General features: G+C 31.5%; 1 protein-coding gene and 1 long non-coding RNA gene across 2 annotated transcripts; both read left to right on the top strand.

Annotated features, from left to right (window-relative positions):
* The first annotated feature begins 2,443 nt into the window (after window positions 1–2,443).
* On the top strand, window positions 2,444–4,088 carry LOC139515967 (hepatocyte nuclear factor 3-beta-like). Its single transcript, XM_071305757.1, has one exon. The coding sequence runs from the start codon at window positions 2,493–2,495 to the stop codon at window positions 3,720–3,722; it is 1,230 nt and encodes a 409-aa protein (XP_071161858.1). The 5' UTR covers window positions 2,444–2,492; the 3' UTR covers window positions 3,723–4,088.
* A 7,438-nt stretch (window positions 4,089–11,526) lies between these two features.
* On the top strand, window positions 11,527–26,446 carry LOC139514806 (uncharacterized). The gene is made up of 4 exons (XR_011662712.1): window positions 11,527–11,868; window positions 20,641–20,710; window positions 21,100–21,177; window positions 26,039–26,446. It is a non-coding gene; the product is annotated as an uncharacterized lncRNA (long non-coding RNA).
* Window positions 26,447–26,715: the final 269 nt, after the last annotated feature.

The raw sequence follows: 26,715 nt of genomic DNA, 5'->3' as shown, positions 1-26,715 counted from the left end.
TGAAATTTATTCATTTCAGTGAATCTTCATTGACGTGTAAAAATCACATCGTCCTACAATCAGATTACCTGTACGTCAGGGACCGCAGGTAAACGGCGTGATTTTTCATTATCGTCTGCTCGATGGCATACGTTTCATTTGTTCCATCCCAAGGGTTTATCGGCACTTGTAGAAATATGCTTCATGACAATTTTATATTAAGTAAATTTCATTTATTAAAACTCTCTAGAGAGGTACCTAGAAGAAGTTGCAATAATCTACCTGTCTATATTCCTCCTATTTCGGCATCTCTCTTTGAAGTTCTTAATTGCATTTGTCACAATCATCAGATCGTACTTTTGTTGATTAAAAGTTATAATAAAAGTGATGCAAAAGCAATAATGCATAATAATTGTTAAAAAAGCACGTTATATTATCAGGATAAATAAATACTGCTTTGCACTAATTGCCCAAATGCTGTCTGCTTTTGTTTATTTTTACGGTGTTTGGACATCGTTTAGAATATTGCATTGTGTGTTAATTTCTGCTGTAAAATAAAGAAAATTTACCACATAAGTGGTGATTAATAAAGATAAAAGAAGGGAGGTTTATAACAACCCTCATAAAGAAATTGACTAGTTTATAGATGCCGACTAATTAACACTGTGAAGATAAGTAGGACTGGTATGTGTATACCTGTAACACAGGTGTGTGTTTATATTTGGCACCTTTACTGGTTCTGGGAACTTTGTTGTGCCCCTTTGTTGACAAATCAAGTTCTTATTTATTGTTTGTTTAAAGTTATAGAATTTATATAAAGGAATGCAATTCTTATGCAAAAAAATTCAGAAAATGAATTCAAAGCAACTTTAATAATTAAAATGACTGTGTCTAGTGTGTAGATATATGTCTTGGTGACTTCATATAGTTTCCCCAAACCTGAGACTACTATAACACATGTGTTGTAGTAGTCTCAGCCCAAACCATTGAAGTACTAGTACTTTTTTCAATATAATACTTCTTCGGTCAAAAATGCCGGTTATTTTTGAATTTCTGTTAAGAAAAAAGAAAGAAAAAAAAGAATACGTATTTAAAAAAAAAGAATAGACAAATTTACGAATATATTAGAAAAAAATAACTTCTTCTAAATTGTGAAATAATCTTTAAGGAGATTGGAATATTAGATATATACTTATTAATATATTGCCCCCCTTTTAAACTACCCGGTGTATTTTTTTATTATATCATTCTTTGGCAATTTACATATTTATTCGTTCTGAAAATCTCAGCAATGAAATCCTCTAAACAAAATCAGTTTAGTTCCAGGACAATTTACCAATATTTCTGGGAAAACTATGACAATCAAAAATGATGGAAGACCTATAATTTTTGCTTAATTTGGAATGTAAATGAATTTAACTGACAAGATAAGAGCGTAGCACCTGGACAATCTACAAGGCTACCTAGAAACCGTTTCATCAAGTTCTAATTGATTACAATATTTCATAAATGATCAGATTAGAATAAAAGCCTTTTCCGTACCATAATGCTCTCGGCCTTCATTTATATTTTTAATCGGAAATCGTTTGCACTGAGTAAAAAAGTGTATTAAATTACTCTTTTACACTGTATTAAAATCCTACAGATGAAATTTTACATGTTAATTGACTAATGAATTAATTAAATCATTAACTATGTCCCGCGCGGTAACTAATACTTTTTCCGTAAATTGCCCAAAAGAAACCTACCTGTGCTTATCATATTTTTATCATTGTTTTATTGAAAACGTCAGGGAAAATTCACTTTTTATATTTTTCTTATCGTTGAATTATTTACTGATGATCAAATTTGATTTTTTTTATTGATGAATACAATATTTTATCAAGGTGTTAAAGTTGTAAAACCCTTGTGTCCGAACCATAAAAGGTAAATTCTTCATAATCCCAGGTGCAGCACTTGAAATGTTTAACAATCACATTCAATTTATTGATAAACGATGAGTAAACTGATAGATTAACATGATATTAAAAAAAAACTATTTACAACAATTAAAATAAACTTTGTAACAATTAAAATCTATAATTCTACTTATAAAAATAATTCATTAAAGAATAAGTAAATTCACCTTACTCAATCCAAATATTTAATTAAAATTTTTTGTCCATAGAAAATATACAATTCAAAAAATTTGAAGCGATTTTAGTACTTTTTGAATTTTATTTTTTAGCATCGGTTAAACAAAAAAATACTTTACCTGAACAAAGATTGGTCGCGAGACATTGTTAATATTTTTCCACTAAAATAGATGATGGACATTTTCGAGTGATAAGAACCAATATTGAGTTCAATAAGTGGGCGGGGCTTATAACGTTCCTCTATAACAGTTGACACTTATCAACTAATTTGCATAAGTGGGCGTTGTAGAAATTTGACTAGAACCAGGTATATTTACCCAGGGTCAATTCAGTTTACAGATATAACCAAGAGTGTTTTACAACTATTTGTTGGTAATTATGTACGAGAAACAAAGTTTGGATTGCCCGCAGTCGGGAGACTATTTGACAATGTTGTCAACTAAGTCTCCATACGACCCCAGTTGCAGCAGTGGATATACTATGACATCAATGCCGAATATGAACAGTTATGGGACAATGTCTATGGGATCTATGGCTATGAGCAATATGAACTATTCTCCTCCGAACATGGGAGGTATGCCGCCACAAGCAATGTCCAGCATGGGTATGGGTATGCATGCAGCATCCATGCCACCCGGTATGAATTCTATGAATTCAATAGCTTCAGTTAACGGAATGGGAAGTCTACCACCAATGAATGGCATGTCGAGCCCTATGAGAATGGAATCGTTTAACAGGGCCCAGGCTATTAACAGGGCACGGGACAAAACGTATCGTAGAAGTTATACACATGCAAAGCCGCCATATTCTTACATATCACTTATCACTATGGCTATTCAACAGTCACCGAACAAAATGTGTACGCTTAGTGAAATATACCAGTTTATTATGGACTTATTTCCGTTTTACCGTCAGAATCAACAGAGATGGCAGAATTCTATCAGACATAGTTTATCTTTTAATGACTGTTTTGTTAAAGTTCCGAGAACACCCGACCGTCCTGGAAAAGGCAGCTACTGGGCTCTTCATCCCGACTCAGGTAATATGTTCGAAAATGGATGTTACCTACGACGACAGAAACGCTTCAAATGTGTAAAGAAAGAAATGATGAGGCAGTCATGTTCCGGAGATGACGATGATAGTTGTAAGTCACCCGACAGTAGAGATGGATGTTCCCCATCACCGCCACCACCACCACCACAAAATCACGTGCCGTCAGGACATGAGATTCCCGAAACTAAATCGGAACCATTAAGTAATGAACACAGTGCGCCAACACCAATCCAGCAACATGAACGCCACGATATGACCCCGAACATTCGACATATGCAGCATGATATAGTTTCGCAGGGGTACAATCATCCCGCTGGTCATCCCGCCGGACACTTAAATCATCCTCACTCATTTAATCATCCGTTCTCTATAAATAGTTTAATCACAGACAGTGCCAAAATGGACATGAAAATGTACGAAATGCAGGGATACGGAGGTTACAATCCCCATGCTATGGCGCTACCGCCAATGTCTAAAGACTTATCACATATGCCAGGACCGGACAATAATGGCTATTACAAAACATATGCACCTCATAGTGTTGGTAGTTTATAGAGAATAACATTCAATTTTATAGCTGTAAACCAAAGATTTATCAATAATTTGTGTTCTGCGTTAGCGATGTGTGCTTCGTGTTTTTTCTTGAACATAGCGAGCCGCCGGTGAACAAAAGTTTGTATATTTTTGCTTTTTGTCCTTTAAGAAGTAGAGGAACTATTCAGAGACAAAAGAGATAGAGTGCTTTTTCTCTTAACTATAAATAACTATTTGATGGAAAAGTGATATTTTTATTAATGTAGAAAATGATATTATTTATTGAACAGTGACACAGAATATCGTTTCGTAAGTTATTTTGTAAAATTATTAAATGTAGAAAAAGATATGTTCATGTAGATGTTGAAATATATTATTGAAACTTGATTGCTATTTATTTATTTGAAACACACTCTTATATATATTATATATATCAAGTTGGGAAGATATGGAAAAATTTCTTGAAGACTACAGAGAAATTAAAACGTTTTGATAAAGAAAATAAATAATAACTTTATTCGAAATTATATTTCGTAGCTTATTGATAAAAAGATTGAATAGAAAGGAAATTATCATTGGGAATTTATCTGTTAACTTCCTGTTTACAAATTATTTCAAATTTTACAACTTTAGAAATATTTCAATTTCTTTCCAACGAAAAACTTCACAGAATGGCGCCACTTTGCGTGAATCCAAGCTATGTCCAAGGCCTATCTATCCACGCTACGATTTGTCATGTACCCGTCCGTAATATCAGTTACTGGCGACTAGCGGGATATCGTTGCTACGCACACTAAGACGTTTGATATTTTATCTCCGTTAGAAGGAGATAGGAGTTTCGTCATTAATTCACGTACCTGCCACAAGTTTTAAATTTAATCATTTTGTTGTTAAAAAACGGGAAAATATTTTCGTCTTATTCAACATCTTCCACTTAAGAAAAAGCAAACTCTGTCATACTTCTGTTTCCATTCGGAAAAAGGTATTTGATATGTTTTGAATTTTCGACAATACAAGAAATTTCTTTCCAATTAGATAAATATTTTCTCACATCTGCATCGGAACATAGGGCCTTTACCATTAGTTTAAAGCTGTTTTAATGTACTGTTTACTTTAAAATTACTTAAGTTGCCGTACACCTGGTCAAACTGTAGAGGTATACATAGAAAAAACTAACTTCAGGGCACTATGGGCGGATTTTCGGTCTTTACTTAGATTTTTACAGGTGTTGAAAGTATTAAATGAGGTGTGATCAGGTGAAAGTTTTTGTATGTGTTATACTTTAATGTTGTCAAAACTATCATTCTTCTTTTAAATGACATTGGAAATTTAATCATTTATTTGACAATAAAATAATTCTCTAATTTCACGATGTTTATATTAAAATTTAAACTTTAACCACGATGATAAACCGATTTTTTTCTGTGACATAAAATTTCTTAAAGAAATATTTATAAAAATCTAAACATGTTTTATTTTGATATAATGTTACAGGAAATTTTAGCTCCTATCCTGCTTTAGTGAGAAGGGACTTTTTATTTTTATAGAAACAAAATTCTTTGACAAATTTATTTTATTAGGAAGTTCGATTATTAATTCAATTATGGACCAGTGATAAAAATCAATTTTGTATAAAATGAATTTTGTAAATATTCTAATATATTTTTTAATTTTTACTGTATATAATAATTTATATTTTATTTCATATAATAATTTAATTTTAAACTAGGTCTACTAGCAAGAAAATGAGTTTATAATCATCACTACTTTTTCAACAGCAAATAAAAACAAAAATCTCGAAGTGATTACATAAATGAAAACAATTTCAGTTTCATGCATTTTTCAAAAATTAAGATATTATTTAAACTGAAAATTTATTCTCTCAAATTTCAAAATATGGATTTATAAGGCTTAATTCACAAAACTTTTGTATTTTAAAAATATCAATTTTATAAACGATTATTTACCATATTAAACGTAAATTAAAATTTTCTATATATATTCATAAGTAATTTGATAGATAGGTTGTCATTGGTATTTCCCTCCTTGTATGACAGTTCATAATTGAATTGTAACAGTATACACTTACAAAAATAAATCTTCCAACATGATTTGACGTACGCTAGGTATACACAGATGATGTAGCAACCCAACAACCCATAAAACAAGAGATCTACATGTCAACAGGCGGTCTTCAACAAGTCAGAAAAACTATTACGGCTTCATGAGACTAACTCATTTTTTTTCTGTCTTTTGATTTTCTATAATTTGAAGTTAGCACGTTGTTAAGGTTTTCGTCCTACATTGTATTTGGTATAGATTTGCAATGTGTATTTCTTTTTTTTTTTTTTTTTTAATCTGGAGGTTTTTGTTGGTGGTATTGTCGATTATTTTCTTCCTCTCATATACGTATTCTCAATACTACCATTATCATTCACATTTAAAAAAAAAAAAAAAAAAAAAAAAAAAAAAAAAACACATGTAAATATTGAAATAAAACGTTCTCTAAGAAAAAAGTTGTGACTGTTCTCGATCTTACAAAAATGTCTTCAATGCTGAGGTAATGGTCCGCTTGTATCGTGAGCCTCTGTTTCATGATTCAGGGAGAATATTGGTAAAATAAACAAGGATTTCGGGTCTTCATTCGTCCTATCTCTGGTTTACATGAAATTTCAATATCAGCTGACAGTATTACCAATTCTGTCTTGTTTTTGGTCATGGTATATTTACCTGGTTATGATTTGGCAATGCCTGCGTAGCAGCAGATATGTTTTACCTTGCCATTAACATCATAGGCTGGTTGTACAACATCTTATGAGACCTGTTTTACTTGAAAAAAAGGACTAAGGTGAATTGAATCATGACAAAATGTCCCTACAATAAACAAGCTTTTGACACATTCAAGAACAATGCAACATAGTTTTTTATTGTTTAATATGTCTGAAGATTTATTATATTATTTTAAAAGTGAAATGCAAAATTGGACGTCGCTGGCTGCTGTGTATTGAATGCTGCTTTAGTAAAAGAGTTGTCTGAACTTGACCGGGTACATATGAAATTTAGTTACAACTGAGAGCAATATTCTAAATTAACACGAATCATAAAAAAAAAGAGACACACATACGTGTACATCAAAGAAAATGAACTAAGAAATGACATACAATAATTTAACACGTCATAACCAACGACAAAAATAAGTCAAAGACGTAAGAATAAAAATAAAACATTACACACTTACTAAATATACCGCAGAAAATGGCATGTGCTGAAATGCATGATCATTTAACAAGACTAATTTTTAAAAAGTAATGGAAGAAAAATATATAACACAAGACTTGATGTGATATGGATTTTTGTCGTTGGGTTGCCGACTCATTGATGTTTATGCCACATTAAGTCTTATTTTGATTCTATTTCATCGTGTCTTTCTTATCGTCGCGTATGTAGATACAGCATGTTTACCAGGACCATTCCGGTCTCGTACATGTTTTAGATAGGGACAAATCTGGACCCAATCCTTTTCACAGATTACTACAATTTCTGTTATTTATAGTTGTGCCCGTCACTAATAAGATAACATAAAATTTATTGACATTTTACAACTAATGGTCATTGTATCTGATAAATAAATGCAAGATAATCTCACGGGGTCCAAATCATGACAACGTTCAAAAGGACATAATGCTAGCCAAAAAATAAAAATATAAAATCTTAAATTGAGAATTGAAATGGGGAATATGTCAAAGAGACAACAAACCATCCAAAGGACAGACAACATGTATGATCAAAATAGTCTGATACTAAATTATTGTTTTTATTCATGATGCCGAAGTTTGCAAGTTTCAAGATCTAAATTGTTTCAATTTTATAGAATGAAATCAAATTACAATTGTATCTTGCTTTTTTCTCGTCATATAATAAAAAATTGGGCTGTATACAGAAAAACACAAAACGAAATACGTTCATGAGAAAATGAAGGAGCACAAAAAGAAGTTTCAGTGGGGGTGGTTGAAAAATTCTATACTGCATATAATTTGCAAAATGTCTTTACAAAATTTTCAAAAGTAAAAGAAAAGTAGTACCAATATCAGAATCAACTATCAAAACTTCCGGCCTTCCATTTCTCTTTTATACATTAGCCATATAAAGGTATATGATAAAACACTTTGACAGTTTGGTTGCATCAGTCACGTTTTTGTTGTTGAAATTTTGGTCAGGTGTTCCCTTATATTAAAAGTTAAAAAGAGGGAAAAGATATACATGCGGGAAAAGGTCATTCTTACTTCTCCTGTTATTATATTTTCATACTGAATTGTTTCCTATACTCTTCATCATACTAACTGATTGCGAAATTCATATGAAATGCTGTCGCATTACTTTTAATTTGTGAAGGGTTCAAAATATGGAACATTAAATTGAAAATCAATGGACGTGTTTCTGAACAGGTTTTATTCCAAGTTCAGAACAGTAATCTATACCGCTATTGACAAATTAGAAAATACAAATTTCATTCAAAAACTTTGTAGTTTAAAAATCGAAAAGGATTTTTCAGATCCGAAAATTAAGACATGATAATTATATAGGTGTTGGTACATGTATCTTGACGATTTCTCCTTCTTTTTTTTTTAAACTGCATGATTAACTACAATATGTCCCATATTTTACACTGCGTGGGAACAGATTCATAATGATTAATATAAAAGGCGTGTAATACTTCAAAAATGGGAAAACTGAAAGGAGTTAAAGAACGGTTATTTATAAAAATAAAAAATAATTTCTGGAACATTCTCTGCAATTTGTTACATTCATCAGATCTGGAACATTCTCTGCAATTTGTTACATTCATCAGAGGCAATACATAAAGAGTCAAATTATCCTAACTTCTTCTATTCTAAGGGAGTAACGTACTTTGTTTCAAAGACATTGTTTTGACCTTCACGTGCTGCCGATAGAGTTGATATCAGTTCCGGTTACATATGTATGTGTTTTTCATATGTAGCCGGAAGTGATGTATTTTAGATGAGGTTAGGATGTTTTTGAAAATGCTTTTTGGATTGTGATTATTTTTTCTTATATGTCCTTGATATCAATTTGCCAAAATAAGATTGAACATGAAAGAAGATACCAAGCGGCAATCAAAAACAAGAAGTTTATAAACAAAGACGGGAAGCACCGTGACTATAGAAGAAAAAGACCGGAACCGTCAAAAGAAAGGGACGTCCTTATTTCACACTTTCGGCCAAAAGTTGCAGGATTTCCCTATTCTGTTCTGTTGGTTCTATGTTACTTAAAACCATTTTTTATCGTCAGCATAAACCCGGATAAAGCAGACTGTCGTTAGGAAGTATAGCTTGTCGCATACCCGTATATGGCACATATTTAGGTGTTTAGAATGTGCAATTAAACTGAGTTTTCATTATGTAAATATAGTTTTTTCACGGAAGCATTCCATATAATATTCAAACATTTATGTATACATTAGAATGATCTGTGTATATATAAATTGTGTTTGCATGTTTAATATGATTGTGTGAACAAGATATCGTTGTATTTGTATTTAGTTTAAAATATCTATTCTGTTGACGTTTTGATTTTCACCTGTTTAAGACAGCTAAACATTGTAAATCAAATGAGAAAACTTTGCACAAACTGTTTTTGTATTTATTCTATCTTATCTGTTCAGAGCACACATCTCACTGTTTATATGTATAATTTAACTTGGATTAATAGCAAAAAGTCAATAATTTCGCGTGACGAGTATTTGTTAACTAGAATACACAAAAACGGCGATAATTCTGTGGATTTAGGGAATAGGAGCAAACATTTTACAACAGAATAACCGTCAAAGGTCATATTGAAGCAATCTTAAATAAATTTGTTGTTTCGATAAAAAATAGACAAATTAATAATTTGCGATATGATGAAACAGCTTGGTGTAAACAGCCCTTGAAACCCTATGTACATAACAACGTGAAGATTTTCAGTATTTACAATAGACAAACAATCAGAGAAGCACATTACTAGAAGTACGCTTGTGTCAATCGTGTAATCTCGAACTTCATCAATTAATATTTTAAGGTTAGCAGAGTGGCTCTAACAACGTCATATTGAATAGACAAAACGTTTCAGGAACGACGATGGCACGAGTTCCGTTTTACGCTAACATTGTGCATGATATTGGAATCATTTTATAATCGGATGAAGCTATTCTATTTTTACATAATAAATCTGCGGCGGATAGAACGAACAGAATAGTCGTAAAATCTTTTTGAGTGTTTTTCTGTTATGTTCTTAAAATGTATTTTACCGTCAGCCATTTTGTTTTCATTTAAGACTGTTGTGATTCATTTGGGAAGGATTTCTTTAATCACGGAAAAGGGATAAAAATCACGTTATATACCAAGCCTGAGAAAATTTTAAAATTTCTATTTTTGTGAAGTTTGAACTCGTTTATATCTGTGTACTTTAGACAGAGTATTAACTAATTTACAACATGGACTTCAGCCGGGTGGTTCTGTAATCTCGTTCTACGTTAAGATAGCAGTAAAACTTTGCTCTCGTGATAAATCTTTACTGATAATGTCTTCCTCCTATAATACCGCTGTTTAGATTTTGTCCCAATTTTCTCCATTTAAATCCGTTTGAACGTTATACTGGCCCTTCCCTGGGTAATAAATTCATTGCTATACCCTTGACTTATATTACCCGCGCGATCATAACTACGTACGTTATACTGCCAAGCAACGTGTCAGTGATATTATTACAATATGGCTGTTATAAACTATATCTACATAGACTTAATTTCCGTTCACAAAACCACGCTATCTAAGGGTATATAAAATGCATTGAGAACAGAGTTGATATGCCATATCTATTTGGCAGGTTTCTAATCTGCACCTTTATACAAAGTTCACGTCTTGGTTATATGATAACAGAGTTACTAGATTTTAAATAGACAATCAGAAATATATTAATTACTAAGGATTATCAACTTTTTGAAAAGCACAACCAAGAAATTTAGACGACTGAATTCAAGTTAAAGTTTTCTTTCTGCAATATCATGATTGACGAGTTGAGGTTTCCACACCCATCTGACTAACAGAAATGCGAAACTTGAAATATTTCTTTATTTTTTGTAATATTTGCCGTAAAAAGTTTGAAAATGACGCGCATTAAATAATGGTTGAAGATCTCCTTATCTGAAACAATATTGTAAAACACGAATTCTTAACAAGAAACAAAGATTTTTAAAGTCTTTTTAATATTCTAATATTTATTACCTAAGCGTCAGATGATAAGATGTTGTAAACCAAAGACGGCAATAAACAAACAATAAACAAGAACGGACAATATTTACACCGTGGTTTTATGGTGGGTTTTACAAGATCTCAAGTACTGCCTTTATTGGAAGGGATATATAACTTGTCAAATGACATATGGGCTCTATATCCGTGACAGGAAATCTCAAAAACTTATAAAAAGCAGGCAGCTCATGGTTTCAGAGTAATTTAGAATTTTTATATCGGTCATATCTAAGTCTCCATCCGGTGTCCCTGGGTTGGTCGGACATGGGTAATCCTTTGTGAAGGGGTAGTAAGGTTAGTTATAGGACTATGTCGTTATCTCTGTACTCAACATACCACATTCTCTAACTTCTCTATCTTCGCCGAGGTGCGTCTATAATAAATTTATTGTCAGATCAATATAGTTAGTCAATATTTTGTGTGTATATAAACATTGTTTTACAAATAAAACCTGTACATTTGACTGGCTGTGATTTTTGTCTTAGTTTGTTTTGTATATAATTTTATCGCCCCTCTCCTATTCTATCCTTATGTTGTCTGTTTAACTCATTCAGTTGTTTAAGTTTGACTCTTTGGGGAATTATACTGAGATCTGTCTTTTATTCTTCATTTTCTTAAAATGTTTCCTTGGATTTTAGATTTAAGATTGTGGGAATATATATTATATTATGCCTCTGTCCGTTATAAAGTTTGACAGTCAGCAACGTTTACTACAATATTCGAAGGAATATTTCAATATATATGGCATTAAAAAGGGTGCATCGTGAAGAACAAACAGCGACCAGACCAAACAGTGGTGCTTAGTGACACCTCCAAGCGGGAAGTGAATGCAAAGTTTTCAGAGTTGTTATTGAATAAACAAGGTTAGAAGTCTAATAAAATTGCTCGAGAAGAGGGAAAATTGCTGTTTAAATTAATGAATTCATTTGACCTTTTATGCGATTTTTTACAAGATTATTAAATTGGTGAGACGAACCACGATCCTCAATAATATTGCTGTCGCTCTAATTAAATAGCCCACAAACAATTCCGTGTTTAACATGTGACAAATTGGCTTAAGTCAGATTATAGAAATTTTGACATTTTATTTTTATTATATTATGTGTATTGCTTTTTCTCTGGAATAATTTGATAATAATACCCAATGGGATGTTTTCTAGAAACAATTGCACTGGAAATTACAAGCGGAAGTTTTTTTTTATTATTATCCAATCAAAATTGCTTTGTCGTTTCTTTTATGGCTTTGTCTGCTCAAAACTAGAAACCACATCTGAAAAAACTGGTAGCTTTTTCTGTTGTACATAGAAATTATATGCACGTTATCTTAAGGAAATCCATGTTCAAATATTAATTTGTTTTCAATTTTTCGGGAACAAAATAATAATTAGTTGTGGGGGAAACGTTCGTACGATTATCGCAAAAAAAAGGAGTTGAAAAAAGACTAGAACTGAACACATGGTCTTAAGATTAAGATATGGCAATGCAGAGAGCTCAATTAATATTAAAAAAGTGAGAGAAGGTCAAATAGAGTAAATTATGGAATAACCTATAACGAAATCTAAAAATTATTAAAAAAAAATGGGACTTCTAATTTCGGGCTTCGTCTAGTAGCAATTCGACAGGGTAAATGTGATGGAGCCCTGTTATGTATTTTTCGAAGAACAGTCTCGACACGCTGAAATGAACCAATTTGTACAGAAATATTTGTTATATGCAAAACTTACAATATGTAACTTTTATTTAGGAGTGTAATGCATAAGAATTTGAGAACAATTCTTTTAAACTGAAGTGCAATAGTATAAGAAAATGCAAGCTCACTATGGTAAATCAAGCCACTCATCCCTAAAATTCCTGTTGTATCAATGTGTTTCTCGGCTTTAAGCATGCATAAAAGTACAAGTAAAATTGTATAAAGAACTATCCTTTTATGTTTAATGGAAACGTTTAATGGAATGCTAAATGTTATGCGTCATTCTGTTTTATCACGATACCAGTTATGGTGTAAACAACAATAAATGAATAAATTCCACCCTTCTTCTTTTTTTCGTATGCTGCTGTAGTTGCTCGTCCAACTCCCATCCGTGTTTTGTATGAAACAATTTATTTTTAAACAAGATGTAATTTATTATTTTTGATTTACCTTAAATACCTATGTTTGTAAACATCATGCACTTTTGTACAAACACGGAACTTGTACATCCCTTTATGTGGTTTTGATTTGTGTATTTCAGAACTATTTAGAACTTGTACATCCCTTGTGTGGTATTGATTTGTGTACTTTTAGAACTATTTAGTGCTTATAGTTGCCTTTATACAAAACCGCCTGCAATCAGTTAACTGCAATGCCATGCATACATTTTTTAATTCTGTAACTAGTACTTATCAGTAGTGTATTACTAAAAAGATAAATACCATGCTTAAAAACTGTTAAAGTGCGTTTGTTACACTGCTTTAAATTCTTATTTGTCTTACACGGATGCGTTTTCGTTTTTTTGTACTTCGGAATTACTTGATTTTTTTATACAATGTTAGAAATAGTGTCTTTTATTTTTTTGTAAAAATAGAGTAGAGGCTTTTTGCTTTTGCGTTGTTTCTCATACATTTGTCCCAGGTTCGGGAGAGGATTGAGCTCTCGAACGAGTGTTAGATCATGCCACATCCTTTATGTGCCTGACTTAAGCCAGGAGTCTGTAGTTCAGAGGTTGGTGTCGGTTGCTGTCTACCATATATTGTCTTTCGTTGTTTTTTTTTATCATAAACTAAAACGCCTGTTTTCTACTTTGTAAATGGTTCATTTTGGTGGTTTGTGTTGGTCGCTGTCTTTCATCTTCTGTTTTTGATTTTTATCATAAACCAAGCCGTCAGTTTTCTCCTTTGTAAATGTTTCCATTTAGACGTTACAGTCTAGTTTCTTTACAAAGAATTCGTGGTGGTCTTTTGCACTTGCCAATGCACGGTCTGTCTAACAGAACGGTCTTCCCTTTTCTCTCACCAAAGAAAACAGTGATATGAAACGGTGAAAAACCAAAGCAGACGGGCGATAAAAGTAAAAAGTACAATGACCTTTAGCCAGGTGAGAGAAACCTACGCTATATTCATCTGTCAAACCTAAGTACTCCACTTAACCGCCATTAACGGATGAATCTACACGATAGGATGATTGGACTCAATAAGTTTGTTTTCATTTTAACAATAACAGTTTACATGGTTACCATTAAAACTTGTCAGATGCATTTTAATAATGACATTTCGTTCTACTTTAAGTTCAAGTGCCCTCGGACATTGCGATCAGTTGACAAGCATGTTCTTTCTTCAACATCCCACAATGAATGTAAACTCCAATTTTGAGATTTAAACCATGAAAAAAATTCAGTAGATCAACTTTTTTTTAATATAAGAACAGGGTTTCTATCTCTTTTATGGGAATGAGGAAAAAAATGTAAGTTATCCAGATCCGGTATCGAACTGAAACGGTTACAAGGTTTTTCGATATGCTTCGACCTTGACCCACTTGTTTTTTAGTTAACTATAATTGTTGCGTTTTCGATATGATGTCCAACTTTCAAATTCTTTTACTGCATAGTCGATAAGATTTTCAAAGTTTTTTTTAGTGAATTAAAAGTATAAGCCACTGCATTTGCATTGATATACGGGTGATTATTTTTAGAAAACGAACACTTTTCAATCAATGGAACACGACATCTGACTATCCAGTTTTACATCATGCATTACAATTACATGGGTTTTCAATAAAAGATGAGGTATAAGGTCGTCAAGTTTTTATCCAAAGAAATATATGGCTATCTTTAAATATTCATAATATTACTTTTTCATTAATTTCTTTATTCGCAATTTTTAAGGTTTCAAATTCATTAAATATGAAAAAAGCAATTCTGATATTTCTTAATTATTCATTACTGTATTACTTTCAAAAGATTCAAGTGGAAAATTGGAAGAAAAAAACTAGAATAATGATAAAACTTATAAGAAAGTGAAGCATGTGGATGCTAGCAATTTTTGCACGTGACACATACCTTGAAATGAGAGTATCTAATTGGATGAAGAAATGAAACATAGACTATGTTCAATTTTGATTGGCAGTCGGCAATTGTAGGGAATCTGATTTGTGCATATATTTCCTCTACTTTTTTTTAATATATTTGAATAGCACATGTCACCGACAAAAGAAAACCAGTTTATGATTTGCTGTGGTCAACAAAAGCAATTCGGTCAAAATTAGTAAAATCTAGCGTACCATGATTATTTCTCCATGTTTAGAAGCATGTATCATCACTCAATCGTCAAACAATCATCAAAACAGACTTTAACGAGAGCAAAACAAAACTATACAACTATTTCACGAGAAGAAAAATAAAACAAAAATGTTTTAAAATATTATCGATCAACAAAGATACCGTGATAATCCTCGTGATAATGTTAAAATTACCAAGTTTACAAATGAGGAACGCCATTAAAAGTCTGTTCTTCAATCAAGCTAATATCATCGCACAATCACAATAACACTCAACGATAATTAAATAGCTTTAGACTAAACACGAAGTTTTCTCGGGTTCGTGACGGGAAATACGGATAATTCGTTGTCAGTGATTAGATCGTAGGAAGCTTAACATCGCCATCTTTGTTATGTCGGAAATGTAAAGTCACTCAAAACATTTATCTAAATGTGATAAATTATGCAGAAACTAATAAGTCTTAACACAGACTGAAACCCCATTAAAGCGTTTTTAATCAAATTTGCCATCTGAGATATGACAATGCGGCATGGCAATGTTATCGCTCCAAACATCGTGTACTGGGTAAATCTAGAGGGTTACCGAAGCGGCTATGTTGCAAGAAAATAAAAAAATATGAGATACCCTTTAAAACAGATACCCTAATATGAATTATAAATAAAAACAAGAATATTGGGATAAACGTGAACATGAGATCGCTACCCGACAAATAACATACAATACTGAGAATAAGTTTTAAACAGAACGAACTCCAATAAACCACGAGAACAACATAGGATGTCGAAAGTCAGAGATACATTTTAGAACTAGAGAAATATAAACCATTAAGACTTGAAGCATTTGCATTTATTCCTGAGTTTTGGTTTGTTCATTATTTAGGGTTTTAAGATTAGTCACGTTGTTTGTCTTTTCGTCTTTGTTTTTTAATTTGACGTCTTTCGCCTTAACAATATGTAAGCAACAAAACATAGTGAACTTAAAAGTAAAATGACCATATAGAACTCGCCATTTTAATCGATTTACTGCTATTTGGTGTGTTTAAGTAGACATTTTTATTCGCGAAGCTTTACATCTAGTCAGTCAGTGATAGTTTTCTTCTTTTCGGAGTCGTTTATGTCCGACATCCAAGCTATTTAAAACTTGAAACAATAAATTCATAAAAGAATCTCTGTTTTCCAGGTAGAAGAAGTATTTATCTAGGGAAATTAGAAACACCTGATCGTTGTAAATCTAAGTTTGACCCTATTTTGTAAAGATATGAAGACGTATTTGTGTTGTCTTGTTTCAAGTGTTCGGTATATATCATTTTAAATAACAAGTTTATCAATCGGACTCGCTTTACCTGGGCGTTCAATCAAACCGATGACAGCGATCGGAAGTGAGGTCTCATGTACAGATAATCTGGTTCCTCTGCTTACTTAACTTGGAACCATATCAAAATTATGACAGGAACCGGAAGTGATGACTTGTCATTATTTATCTGGTTTCTGATCGTTTGATTAACGTTATTGTTCGATGATGTGAAACAGGAACCAGGTCAATGTATCATCGATTTGAATTGACTGCCGATGTTGAGCGCACGTGCGATCGTTTAATTTCATGGAACGCCGATTCCCATGCACGTGTATGGAGAGAGTTAACCGATAAATCTCAAAGAAATGATCTTTCATATTTATAATGTGGCTAAAATTAGTAATTACAAAATAGAAAGGATGAATTAATATACTTTATAACACGACATGGGGTGAAGGTGAACGAAGTAAAACTAATGTTTAATCTAATTCCATTCTTTTATCCATTAAAGACTAAAAGGCACCAGCCGTTTTATAGTTGGTGATTTTATGTTGATTGAGGTTTTTTTCTTCATTCAAGCTCAAACGTACGTTTGCTTTAATTGCTTTTTTTTTTCTATAACATATACGAGTGATGTTATGCGGGCAATGTTAAAAATATCTTTCCCAAGTGTAGGACAATTTTTTTCAAAATATAGTTGTCCCTCCTGTTTAAACTTGCGCCATCCATTCAACCTATGCGACCTGCGCTTACTTACAACATTGTGAGTATAAAACCCAATGTAAATTGTAAGATTTTTCATGTGCAGGGGCCGAAGTGTTCACCAGACGTGAATGATTTTTGACTATTTTGTAACCATCGCACACATAGTAATTGCATGTTTCTCATACGCTCATCACCAACAGTTCGGAAAGCAAAAGTCTATTATATAAACACACGTTCAGAATTTGTCTATATTTCGCAACTGACGTTTATTAATGAATCAATTATCAGGAAATTAACTTTATTTGAATAATAAAAAAAATAGAAAAAAAATAAGTCTTACAGTTTAATATATTATTGTTATTTGAACGCTAAAAAAAAAGACTGTCGAAATACTTTTGAAAAAAAATGTTACCGAAACTTAATCATATATGAGACGTTAAAGTTATGCCTCAGTAGTATTACTATGTTTGTAACTGAAAAAGATAAAAGAACAGAGAAGATAATAATAGAAATTGATGACCATATAAGCACAAAGAAGAAATGAATTTTATTCACGTAGAAAATGTCAGATTTTCAATAATATATTTTAAGTAGAGATGGTCAACATGAAAGACCTGCATAAAAATAACTATTAAGCATTGTCAACTGCATTGTAATATTTTTCGTTAACAACATATGTGAACAGGCGAATTATGGGGCATCTTCGGATTTAAACCTCAACGGTCATTGCAAGTCACGAATCGTCAGCTTTCAAATACCATGGCAATTGTTTTACTTTAAGGATGTTAGCACCTTCCAGATGCTCATGTTTGACAGGACGAATTCGGAGTTAAATCTATCTCGTTAAAGTTTTATTCTAAATCATTGGATTAAACATTAAAATATAAAGTTATTCAATTTAAACATTTCATTAAATTTTGCCCTGAAAAAAAATGATAAGGGTCAAAAGATAAAGGTCAGACGCCATTCCATTAATATTAGTTCATTGAGTCATTGTACATCAATATATATAATAGTAACGAACGGGTAATAGCTCCCCATCCCCCCCCCCCCCCCACACAAAGAAAATGGTTGTGAAATTTTAACTCATTCCACTTTTAGCAACCAGGACAAACGTGTCGGGTGTCTGTAGTGAAAGTTTGCTCGTCACGAGTCTAGGAGGAATCCTATCCTTGCATGGTCGACCCAAACAGCATCGAAAGTCATAAAATTAGTATGTTCTTCCTCCTGTCTACAACAAATACGTTGCATTTATAGCATTGACAGCAAAGTCTGTACGACTCGAAGTCAGAATAAATTCTCCGTGTAGGTAACTTCACTATTTGAAATAAATTACCCCAAAGTATGCCAATTGCCGCCTGATAGACAAGATTTTATGGTTTTCCAGTCCTGCTGATTATGATTAAGTTGGACATTACCAATTATGGACAATGAACAAATCAAACAACAACGCAACATATACTATAGAACAAAATATTTCTCACACTATATATATAGATTTGTTAATATTTACAGAATCGTCGTCTGAAATTATCAATCAACTTATAAGCTTATTTGAAATCAACATTTCTTGTTACATCTCGTTCAAAACGAGATTATACTTATGATAGCAAACACGTTAAAGTTACATGATACAGGGTAATAAGATTTTGTTATTAACCCATAAAGACCTATTATCACCTTTGATTTGATCTTTATCTTATTTTGAAAATAACGGTTCTGATATATAAACAGTGATTTATCCATGTCCCATTCAACATGGCGGTTCCTTTGGTCGATGACCTTTATTCATTCAAAAGTATTAAATCTGCCTTTTTATTATCCAAATAACGCATTAATAAATAGAAGAAAATAATTATTTGTATAATAGATCAGTTAAATGTTTTTCTAAGGACTTTCACAAGAATAGTATATCTCGCCACTTCGGTACAATACAGTCAAAATAAAAGAAAACAAAAAGTAAAATGATTTTAGCTATTTGTTCTTCATATACACTTACAACTGTAAATATTATCAATATAACAGGACAATTATATGTATAAAGAGAAAATGCACAATTGAAAGAATTATTAAATACGTAATGTCGTCTGCGTTCTGGTTGTTTTCGTGATCATAAGGATTACCACTTGAGCACTCGTAGACGATTTAAAGGAAAGACAGAAAATGGTCCTTGTCGCTTACATGTAAAACTGCTTTGATGTTTTGGGAATTGATTGACTTTTCATTTTAAAAAGGAATATGAACACTGTTAGAATTGCCTGTTGTTTTTTGTTGATACCAAGTTGCACATTTTTTATTTTAACCTCGAAACTTAATATATTCTCGTAATCTTTTACAGCATCGAAAGAAATTTGGGACAGTTCTAGGGGCGTTCGTCCACTATTGACACCATTCATTGTCAGTTTAGCCATCCTGTCCAATCTCCTTGCACCATTTTTTGTCTGTCTAGCCATCCTGTTTAATCTTCATATTCAAACGATATAACATCCAAGTGCTTGTTTCAGAGGGGTGTTCCGGGGATTGGAACCCCCATTTTTTGGACGATCAATGCACATTTGAATGGGAACATACGGTTGTAACCCCCACCCCACCCCACCCCATTTATCTTTGGTTTGGAAGAATCCCCCTTTTGAAAATGGCTGGATTCGCCACTGCCATGTCACCATATAAACATAGATGTAACGGTTGTAAATGTGCACTTATAGTTGCACGTATTACCACAACATGCATTTGTGCTCATTATCATTACATTTAAGCGAACTACTATCGCATTTGCGCATTACATTATCTTATAATTTGCGCACTGACTGTATATAATACGGGGTCGCACAGATAAACATTTCATTTGCGCATTTATTTTACAAGTAAATAAAGGTTACTTTTAGAATATTAACAGGATGCATCATATCGTATGAAAAGATAACTTTTTACATCCAGAAGTTTAATTTGGTCTTCGGCTGAGTGCTACACTTTGTTCATATATAAAGCGTATCGTAAATATAAGCGTATTCCGGTTTACCAAATGTTATAAGTTCAGTGTGGTCTCGAGATAGTCTTGGCATATTTTTCATAAATGTCATAGGCTTTTTCTATCTTTTATTTTGGAAATATTTATACAGAATTCTTTTTGCAATTTGGACGGAATAAACTAATTAACGTTTTGTCATATGGACATTTAAGAAAAGCTTGTGTCAAAAACCGGTAGAATCAAGAATGTTTAGATTGTTGGTTTACATTTTTTTTATGTTCTTTAAACTGTGACGTAGTTTGAAAGTAAAAGTATTTTTTTCAAAATATCAATAACGAAAATAATGTATTTATATATTTTGAGGGTGTTATTTTTTATAACCTATGCTTTACCCCTGTTTATTGTTATTATTTTAGGTCAGGATTTTTGGTGTTCCTTTGTTTTCTTGCATGAACGTGGTTGGCCTCAGAAAGACTGCAAATAGAGGTAAAAACTTATTAAAAATAAATATGTTTAACCATTTCAACTCTCTTGTGTACTGTAAATATGAATATATAATATGTAATATAATTCATATTTGCTCAATGTCTCAAACTTAACAGGTTTTTTTATGCACTTACATGAGAAAAAAATGAATATTGCTTTCAGAGAGTTAATTTCAAACAAATTTGTATAAGATGAATTTTACAACAATTTTAAATCATATTGTTTAAACTGTTTATAGCTGTTTGTCTTGGGTAAATATGAATTTCTATTTGTACTCTGTACAGATTGGCACAGAACACATGTTTAATGAAAAACCATAGGCTTAAGATTGTCTAAAAGTAGGCAAAAATACGGAGTTTTTATGTTGTTTTTTATGATCTGTTTTTTAGATTTTGTCGGAAACTTTTAAAACTTCTATTAGTAATTTTGAGCTCGTTGGATTTTGGGATTTCGGCATTCCTCATTTCGTAAGTATGACTGTGTTCATTGAATGTCCTCTTTAATTTGGCTGCTAACATTTTAATAATTTGTTTGGGAATTGTTATTTTTGGGGGTAGGGGAAATGGGCTTCTATTTCCATTTTAAAGATAAATCTATTTTTATGCAATTCGCAAATACACTGAGGAAAATGGCAAGGTAACTAAATTCCTGCATGGTATTCAGGGATTATCATATTTGTCATAGATATGAGGTATTTTGTGACTTTTTTTAATAGGTGCAACCTATGATTTTAGACTCTAATTAGAATTGACAAAACATGTTTTAACTGTGTCTAATATCTAATCTATGTGTGAAAAGGAGGCGTTTTTACATCAGAATGATCTAGACTCTAACACAATACCACCCGACTATACTTTTGTTTGTCATAGTGTCGTAGTCACAGTTTTCAAATTGAACTATTTTCCCTTAAAAAGTGGCTCAGATTTTGATCCTCAAAACACTTATATTCCGTAATTTTAAGTCCTGCGGAAACAAGTTTATAAGTGAGGATTCTTAAACATAATGCCTTATGACTTTTCATCAAAGTGCATATAATTTACGATTTAATTTTCTTAATATTAATTTTGCGTTTTATTTTATCAGGAACATAGATATACTGTTCCCTGATTTCATTTAAAAACTAAAGTTGTTTCTGTCCAAAATAATTATTGCCAAGACATCTAAACACCAAACACATAAGTGGAAAAACAAGTTAGCAATGCCCGTATTTTGTTTAAATTAATTTCATTGTTTTAATGAATAATTCATTTTTAACAAAACGAAAACGAATATAATTTTATTGAACCATACTATGACTTTATCTTGACTTAATGTGACTTTATCTTATTTTCAAAATAATTGCCCATTGGTGTCTGAAAACAACTAAATATATTTTCTTCTTCGAAACCCTGCACTCAATGGGTGTCATTCTACATTATTAGTCTTCCGATTCCAAAACAACACCACAATAAATATCGGATCTCAAGTACGCAAAGTAACTATACCCAGCAAAAGAATAATTGTATTTTTTTTCGTCAAGAGTTTGTCAAAATGTGTTAATTTACAAAAAAATCTGAAGACGTACAACTCGTAAATTCAACTTTTTTAGCCGTATCATATAAAACATTTATCAATTTACTCTAAGGATTGACTGATTTCTTCTGTATGTTTTAAAATTTTAATTGCTTTTGAAATTATATAGTTAACTTTTGTTTCGGATTTTAATGTCGAATACTTACAAATTAATTTTGTTCTCAAAATGATTTTCGGATTATCTTGTCAGTCTTATACGGAAGCCGGTCCAATTTGCGGTTTCTATTTTACCATAATTTAATCAAATTATTATTCCTTTATCAAAGCCTTAATTGTATTATTACTATTTTTATTATTATTCGGTGACTATTATTATTATTATTCTTTTTCAATCTTTTATATGTGTACTTATAGGTTTTTTGAAATATCCGTTCAAGAAGATTTATTATTGTAATTTTGCAGAAAATCGAAAGAATATCTTTGTGTGGAGTTACGAAAATTTTCCTTTTATTCAGTTTAGGAAACAAAAAGAAAATATTCGCTTGTTTGCAATTCTTTTTATTTTGGAAATTCTTAATAGGGTTTATTCCTTTGACAATTACCAAAGTAGAAAATGTCCCCTAATATAAAAAGTAAATTGTATGAAATTGTTCTACCAATTTAAAAATGATACAACAATTAAAATGCGTTTACAAGATTACACAATGGGTACATTTCATTTTGTCTTTTTTAATGTACCTGTTTTTTTTCATTAAGCAAATGAATACTTTTGTTTGCAATTAATAAATGGACAGCAAACATACCTATTCAATTCCATTATAAAACAAATTTATATATTAGCAAGTGAAAGTTTCAAAAATGAAAGTTTTAATCAAAAGTACATGAGAAATTTTTGCCACGAGAACAAATGCCAGTCTTAAGTAAATATATAAGTAATTGGTGCCTGTGTCTCCATAAAGAGTTTGTCCATGTTGACAAATATTTACCCGGAAAACGACCATGTTTACTTATTACACGAAATCAATGGACGGTCCAAGTTCATATCTTTCATCTTGGGACTTTTTTGAAAACCAATTAGGACCGCATTAGTTTACATGGACTTTTATAATGTATGTTTGCTTATTAGCGCGGTGTTAGTGAATTGATTGAAGGTTTATTAAGACGTTAGGGATATACAAACAAAAACATCTTTACAACAAACACTACAAAATAAACATGTGCTAAATGCTGAATAAACTTCGAACTTTTGGAAGAATTTACTAAATTAAGTCTGTCACCTATAAATGTTTTCATACAAAAAGGTGTTAAAATTACACAAAAGTGATAAAATTCCACAAATATTGCAGATTAATACAAATTAAATAGTCAAAACAAAGTTGTAGCTTTTTTCTCATGAATTTCTCAAAATTTGAAGAAAAAAAAATATATATAGAAAAAGAAGTATTTTCATGCGCACTTGGAGGAAATAAAGCTTTGGATAATTATTAGATACTGCCCTCTTTCTTCTGAACAAATTGGTCTCTATTTATGATCTATGCTAACTTAAATTGAAACCTCATGTTTGCTTGATGCCTTTATCTTGTACATAAATTACTTTTATCTCACTTAAAGGTACTTATAAGCAACTTGGAAGCCGTTCTTTCGAATGTATATACTTCTCAATGAATATATGGCATCCTTTATTGTATACAGTTAGTTGCAGCTAGACTAAAAGAATTTAGACAACATGCAATGCAGTGCCCTATAAGAAAAAATAAATTAGAATTTGGATAAAATTGTTCCGAGTATACAAATGTCAGGAAGACAACGAAATATTAACATAAAGGGCAATAACATTTAAAAACATTCTAACAATAACATTTAAGACTTCATAATCCTTCCCCAGAAATGTATATATATATCAAACTTTTCAGAAAGGCAAAACTATATAAACCGACACCGCTAAGGTACCGACCATTCAGTTTTAAACTAGATTTTGACACACACAAAATTTAGAAAAAAATATTTGTTTTAGAAAAGAAGCGAAGAATTCCTTATTTGTGGTATATTTTTTTTAAAATTAAGAATAACATAGATTTTAAAAATGTTTGCTCCCATATGTTATCATTTTTTTTTTATTAGAGTTGATAATTACAAGGCGACAAAAAAATTAATGATCGATGCTTAACTTTATTAGTAATAGTCCGTGTATATTTTCCAGAAAACCAAAGTATTGTGAAAATCAAAAGCAATACAACCGATATACTGCAGACAAACAAACAAGTAAAAACTCGTAAAAAATAGCAAACTTGTAATTTCGTGCGAAAGACGTATCATGGCTGTCGTCTATACATAAGACTAACCCGTGAAGCTCGTATCAAAACTGTTGGAAGTCTATTTCAAAAACGTAGTTGAAGACTATTAAACACCCCTGCAAATTTAGAAAAGTACTAAATATACAGGAAAGGCAATATATGCGCAAAATTTAGAAAAGCACTAAATATACAGGAAAGGCAATCTATGCATGAAATTAGAAAATTCTTAGTTTTTCAAATAATTCAACATTTTACACAAATCAGTTAATTTACAGAAAATTAATATATCAATGACGGTAAACCTGTTTGCTCCAGGGATGCGAATCACAATTTTTTTGTTAAAAATTAAAACAAAAACCCGATAAAAGATAAAAAGAAAGATGACAAGAATTAGATATCTGAGGACTGAATAGACAAAACTAACCAAAAGACATGTATATGTCTTCACTAGACGCGTATCTGATCCGAGACCAACATTGTCGTCCCTTGATTTTCGTTGTTCATAAAGTCCCTAGTGTTGACAGTGGGTTACTTGCCATTAATTTTTATACCCCTTCCAAATTTATTTCTCCATGTTTAATGCCTCAAATTGCAAGAAGGGGGTTGAAATTACACTGTAAAAAAAATTTGGGTCCAGAAGTAGTGATTTGGTCCAGCTGGAAAAGGTTTAAAATTAGCACTTCGGAAGCTGTCAAAAGATTTCAAGACGCCCTAAACATAAAATTGTCCATATTTTGAGTTAGAGACGATGAAGTTTTCTATAATTTTGATATAATTTGTCCCAAAAGTAGTACAACACACTGTAAAAGTTTCTTTGAGAAAGCGCAGGTGGGATTTTTTTTATTTCCATTTATGTTCTAAAAGAAATACACTACGAAATAATCTTTACAATATGTCAAGTAAGCATTAAACTTTTACTTTCTCAAGTTCAAGTCTCGTCGTGACATAGCCAATAGCGGAGGTACTGACGCGGCGTTTAATTGCTTTCATTGAAATCAATATATTGTGTAAAGAAAATTCCGTTTTAAAACAATATATATCATTAAAGAATTCTAGACAAAATATGATTTTGATTAATTGTTATTCTACTTTTCCAATGCTTCAAATTTTTTAACAATAACCTATTACGAATGAATTATATAAAGCTTAGATAATTAGAGGTTATAAAACATAAATTATTCATACAACCGTTATTGACTCTGAGTTTTATGTTTTATTTCATTAACAGATTATAAAAAATAAACCGAAAGCCGGCTGTGTCTACAGACTGTGCTTTTATTGAAGTTATCATATACACATAAAATATTTGTCCGTTGTAAATACACCAGATTAAATTGTAAACAATCCAATGATTTGCTTATTTCATTATTTTTGTTTAATAAAAACTTATTCCTATAGACTTTAGCTGAAGTGTACAGATATAAATGTCCATTTTATGTTCTTTTTATCATAATTTGTCTAAATGAGGATACGAGAACAAACTGCATAAGGGCTTAATGTAAAAACAAATCTTTTTTTTCAGAGTTTTTGTTTTTGAGTGAGGAGAAGGCTCTTACAACGTATAATACCGCCTAAACGTACTTGGTTCTGTTTGGCTTTCTACATGCAACTGTGATGAAAGAATATTAATTATCGTTTGCGAATGGAAAAAATATTTACCAAGTTAAGGATTTATCATATGTGTGGATTACATACTTTTCAATTAAAATGGTTTGTATCGTGTTAGAAGTAGGTAAGACCGTTTCGAATAATGAAATAAAAAATGATGAACATTAATATGCAATTCTGTCTTTTTTTCATGAAAAATTGTAAAAATAATGTCATCAATCTTCTTATTTATTTTATATCGATTATAATTCTCTTTTTAAAGTACCATCAATAATTGATTTCTGCTAATTGTCCAGTGACAAATAGTTCATGCGTATTCACCTCCATAGGTGATCAACTGATCAAAATACCAAACAATCTTTATCCAGAAGACATTACAACAAGCATCTTTGTGAATAAATAAAAAAATATTTGAAATATATCACACAGAGTCCCTGATTAATATATCCCAGTTTGAAATCTTGACCTATTGTGAAGACAAAAGTTTGATGACAAAATGTTAACCTTTAGATGTGTTATTTTTATGTGTGTGCTGTTGGGTTGCTGTTTCTTTGTTATACTATACACTTATCTCCCGTTTAGATTACTTAA

Source organism: Mytilus edulis, chromosome 3 (assembly GCF_963676685.1).
Source record: "Mytilus edulis chromosome 3, xbMytEdul2.2, whole genome shotgun sequence".
In the NCBI taxonomy this organism is placed as follows: domain Eukaryota; kingdom Metazoa; phylum Mollusca; class Bivalvia; order Mytilida; family Mytilidae; genus Mytilus; species Mytilus edulis.
Note: the sequence above shows the minus strand (reverse complement) of the source record. Positions and strands in the feature narration are given on the sequence as shown.

Excerpts from the sequence above, each read along its gene's own strand:
- LOC139515967 (XM_071305757.1), top strand. The coding sequence starts at position 2,493 with ATGTACGAGAAACAAAGTTTGGATTGCCCGCAGTCGGGAGACTATTTG.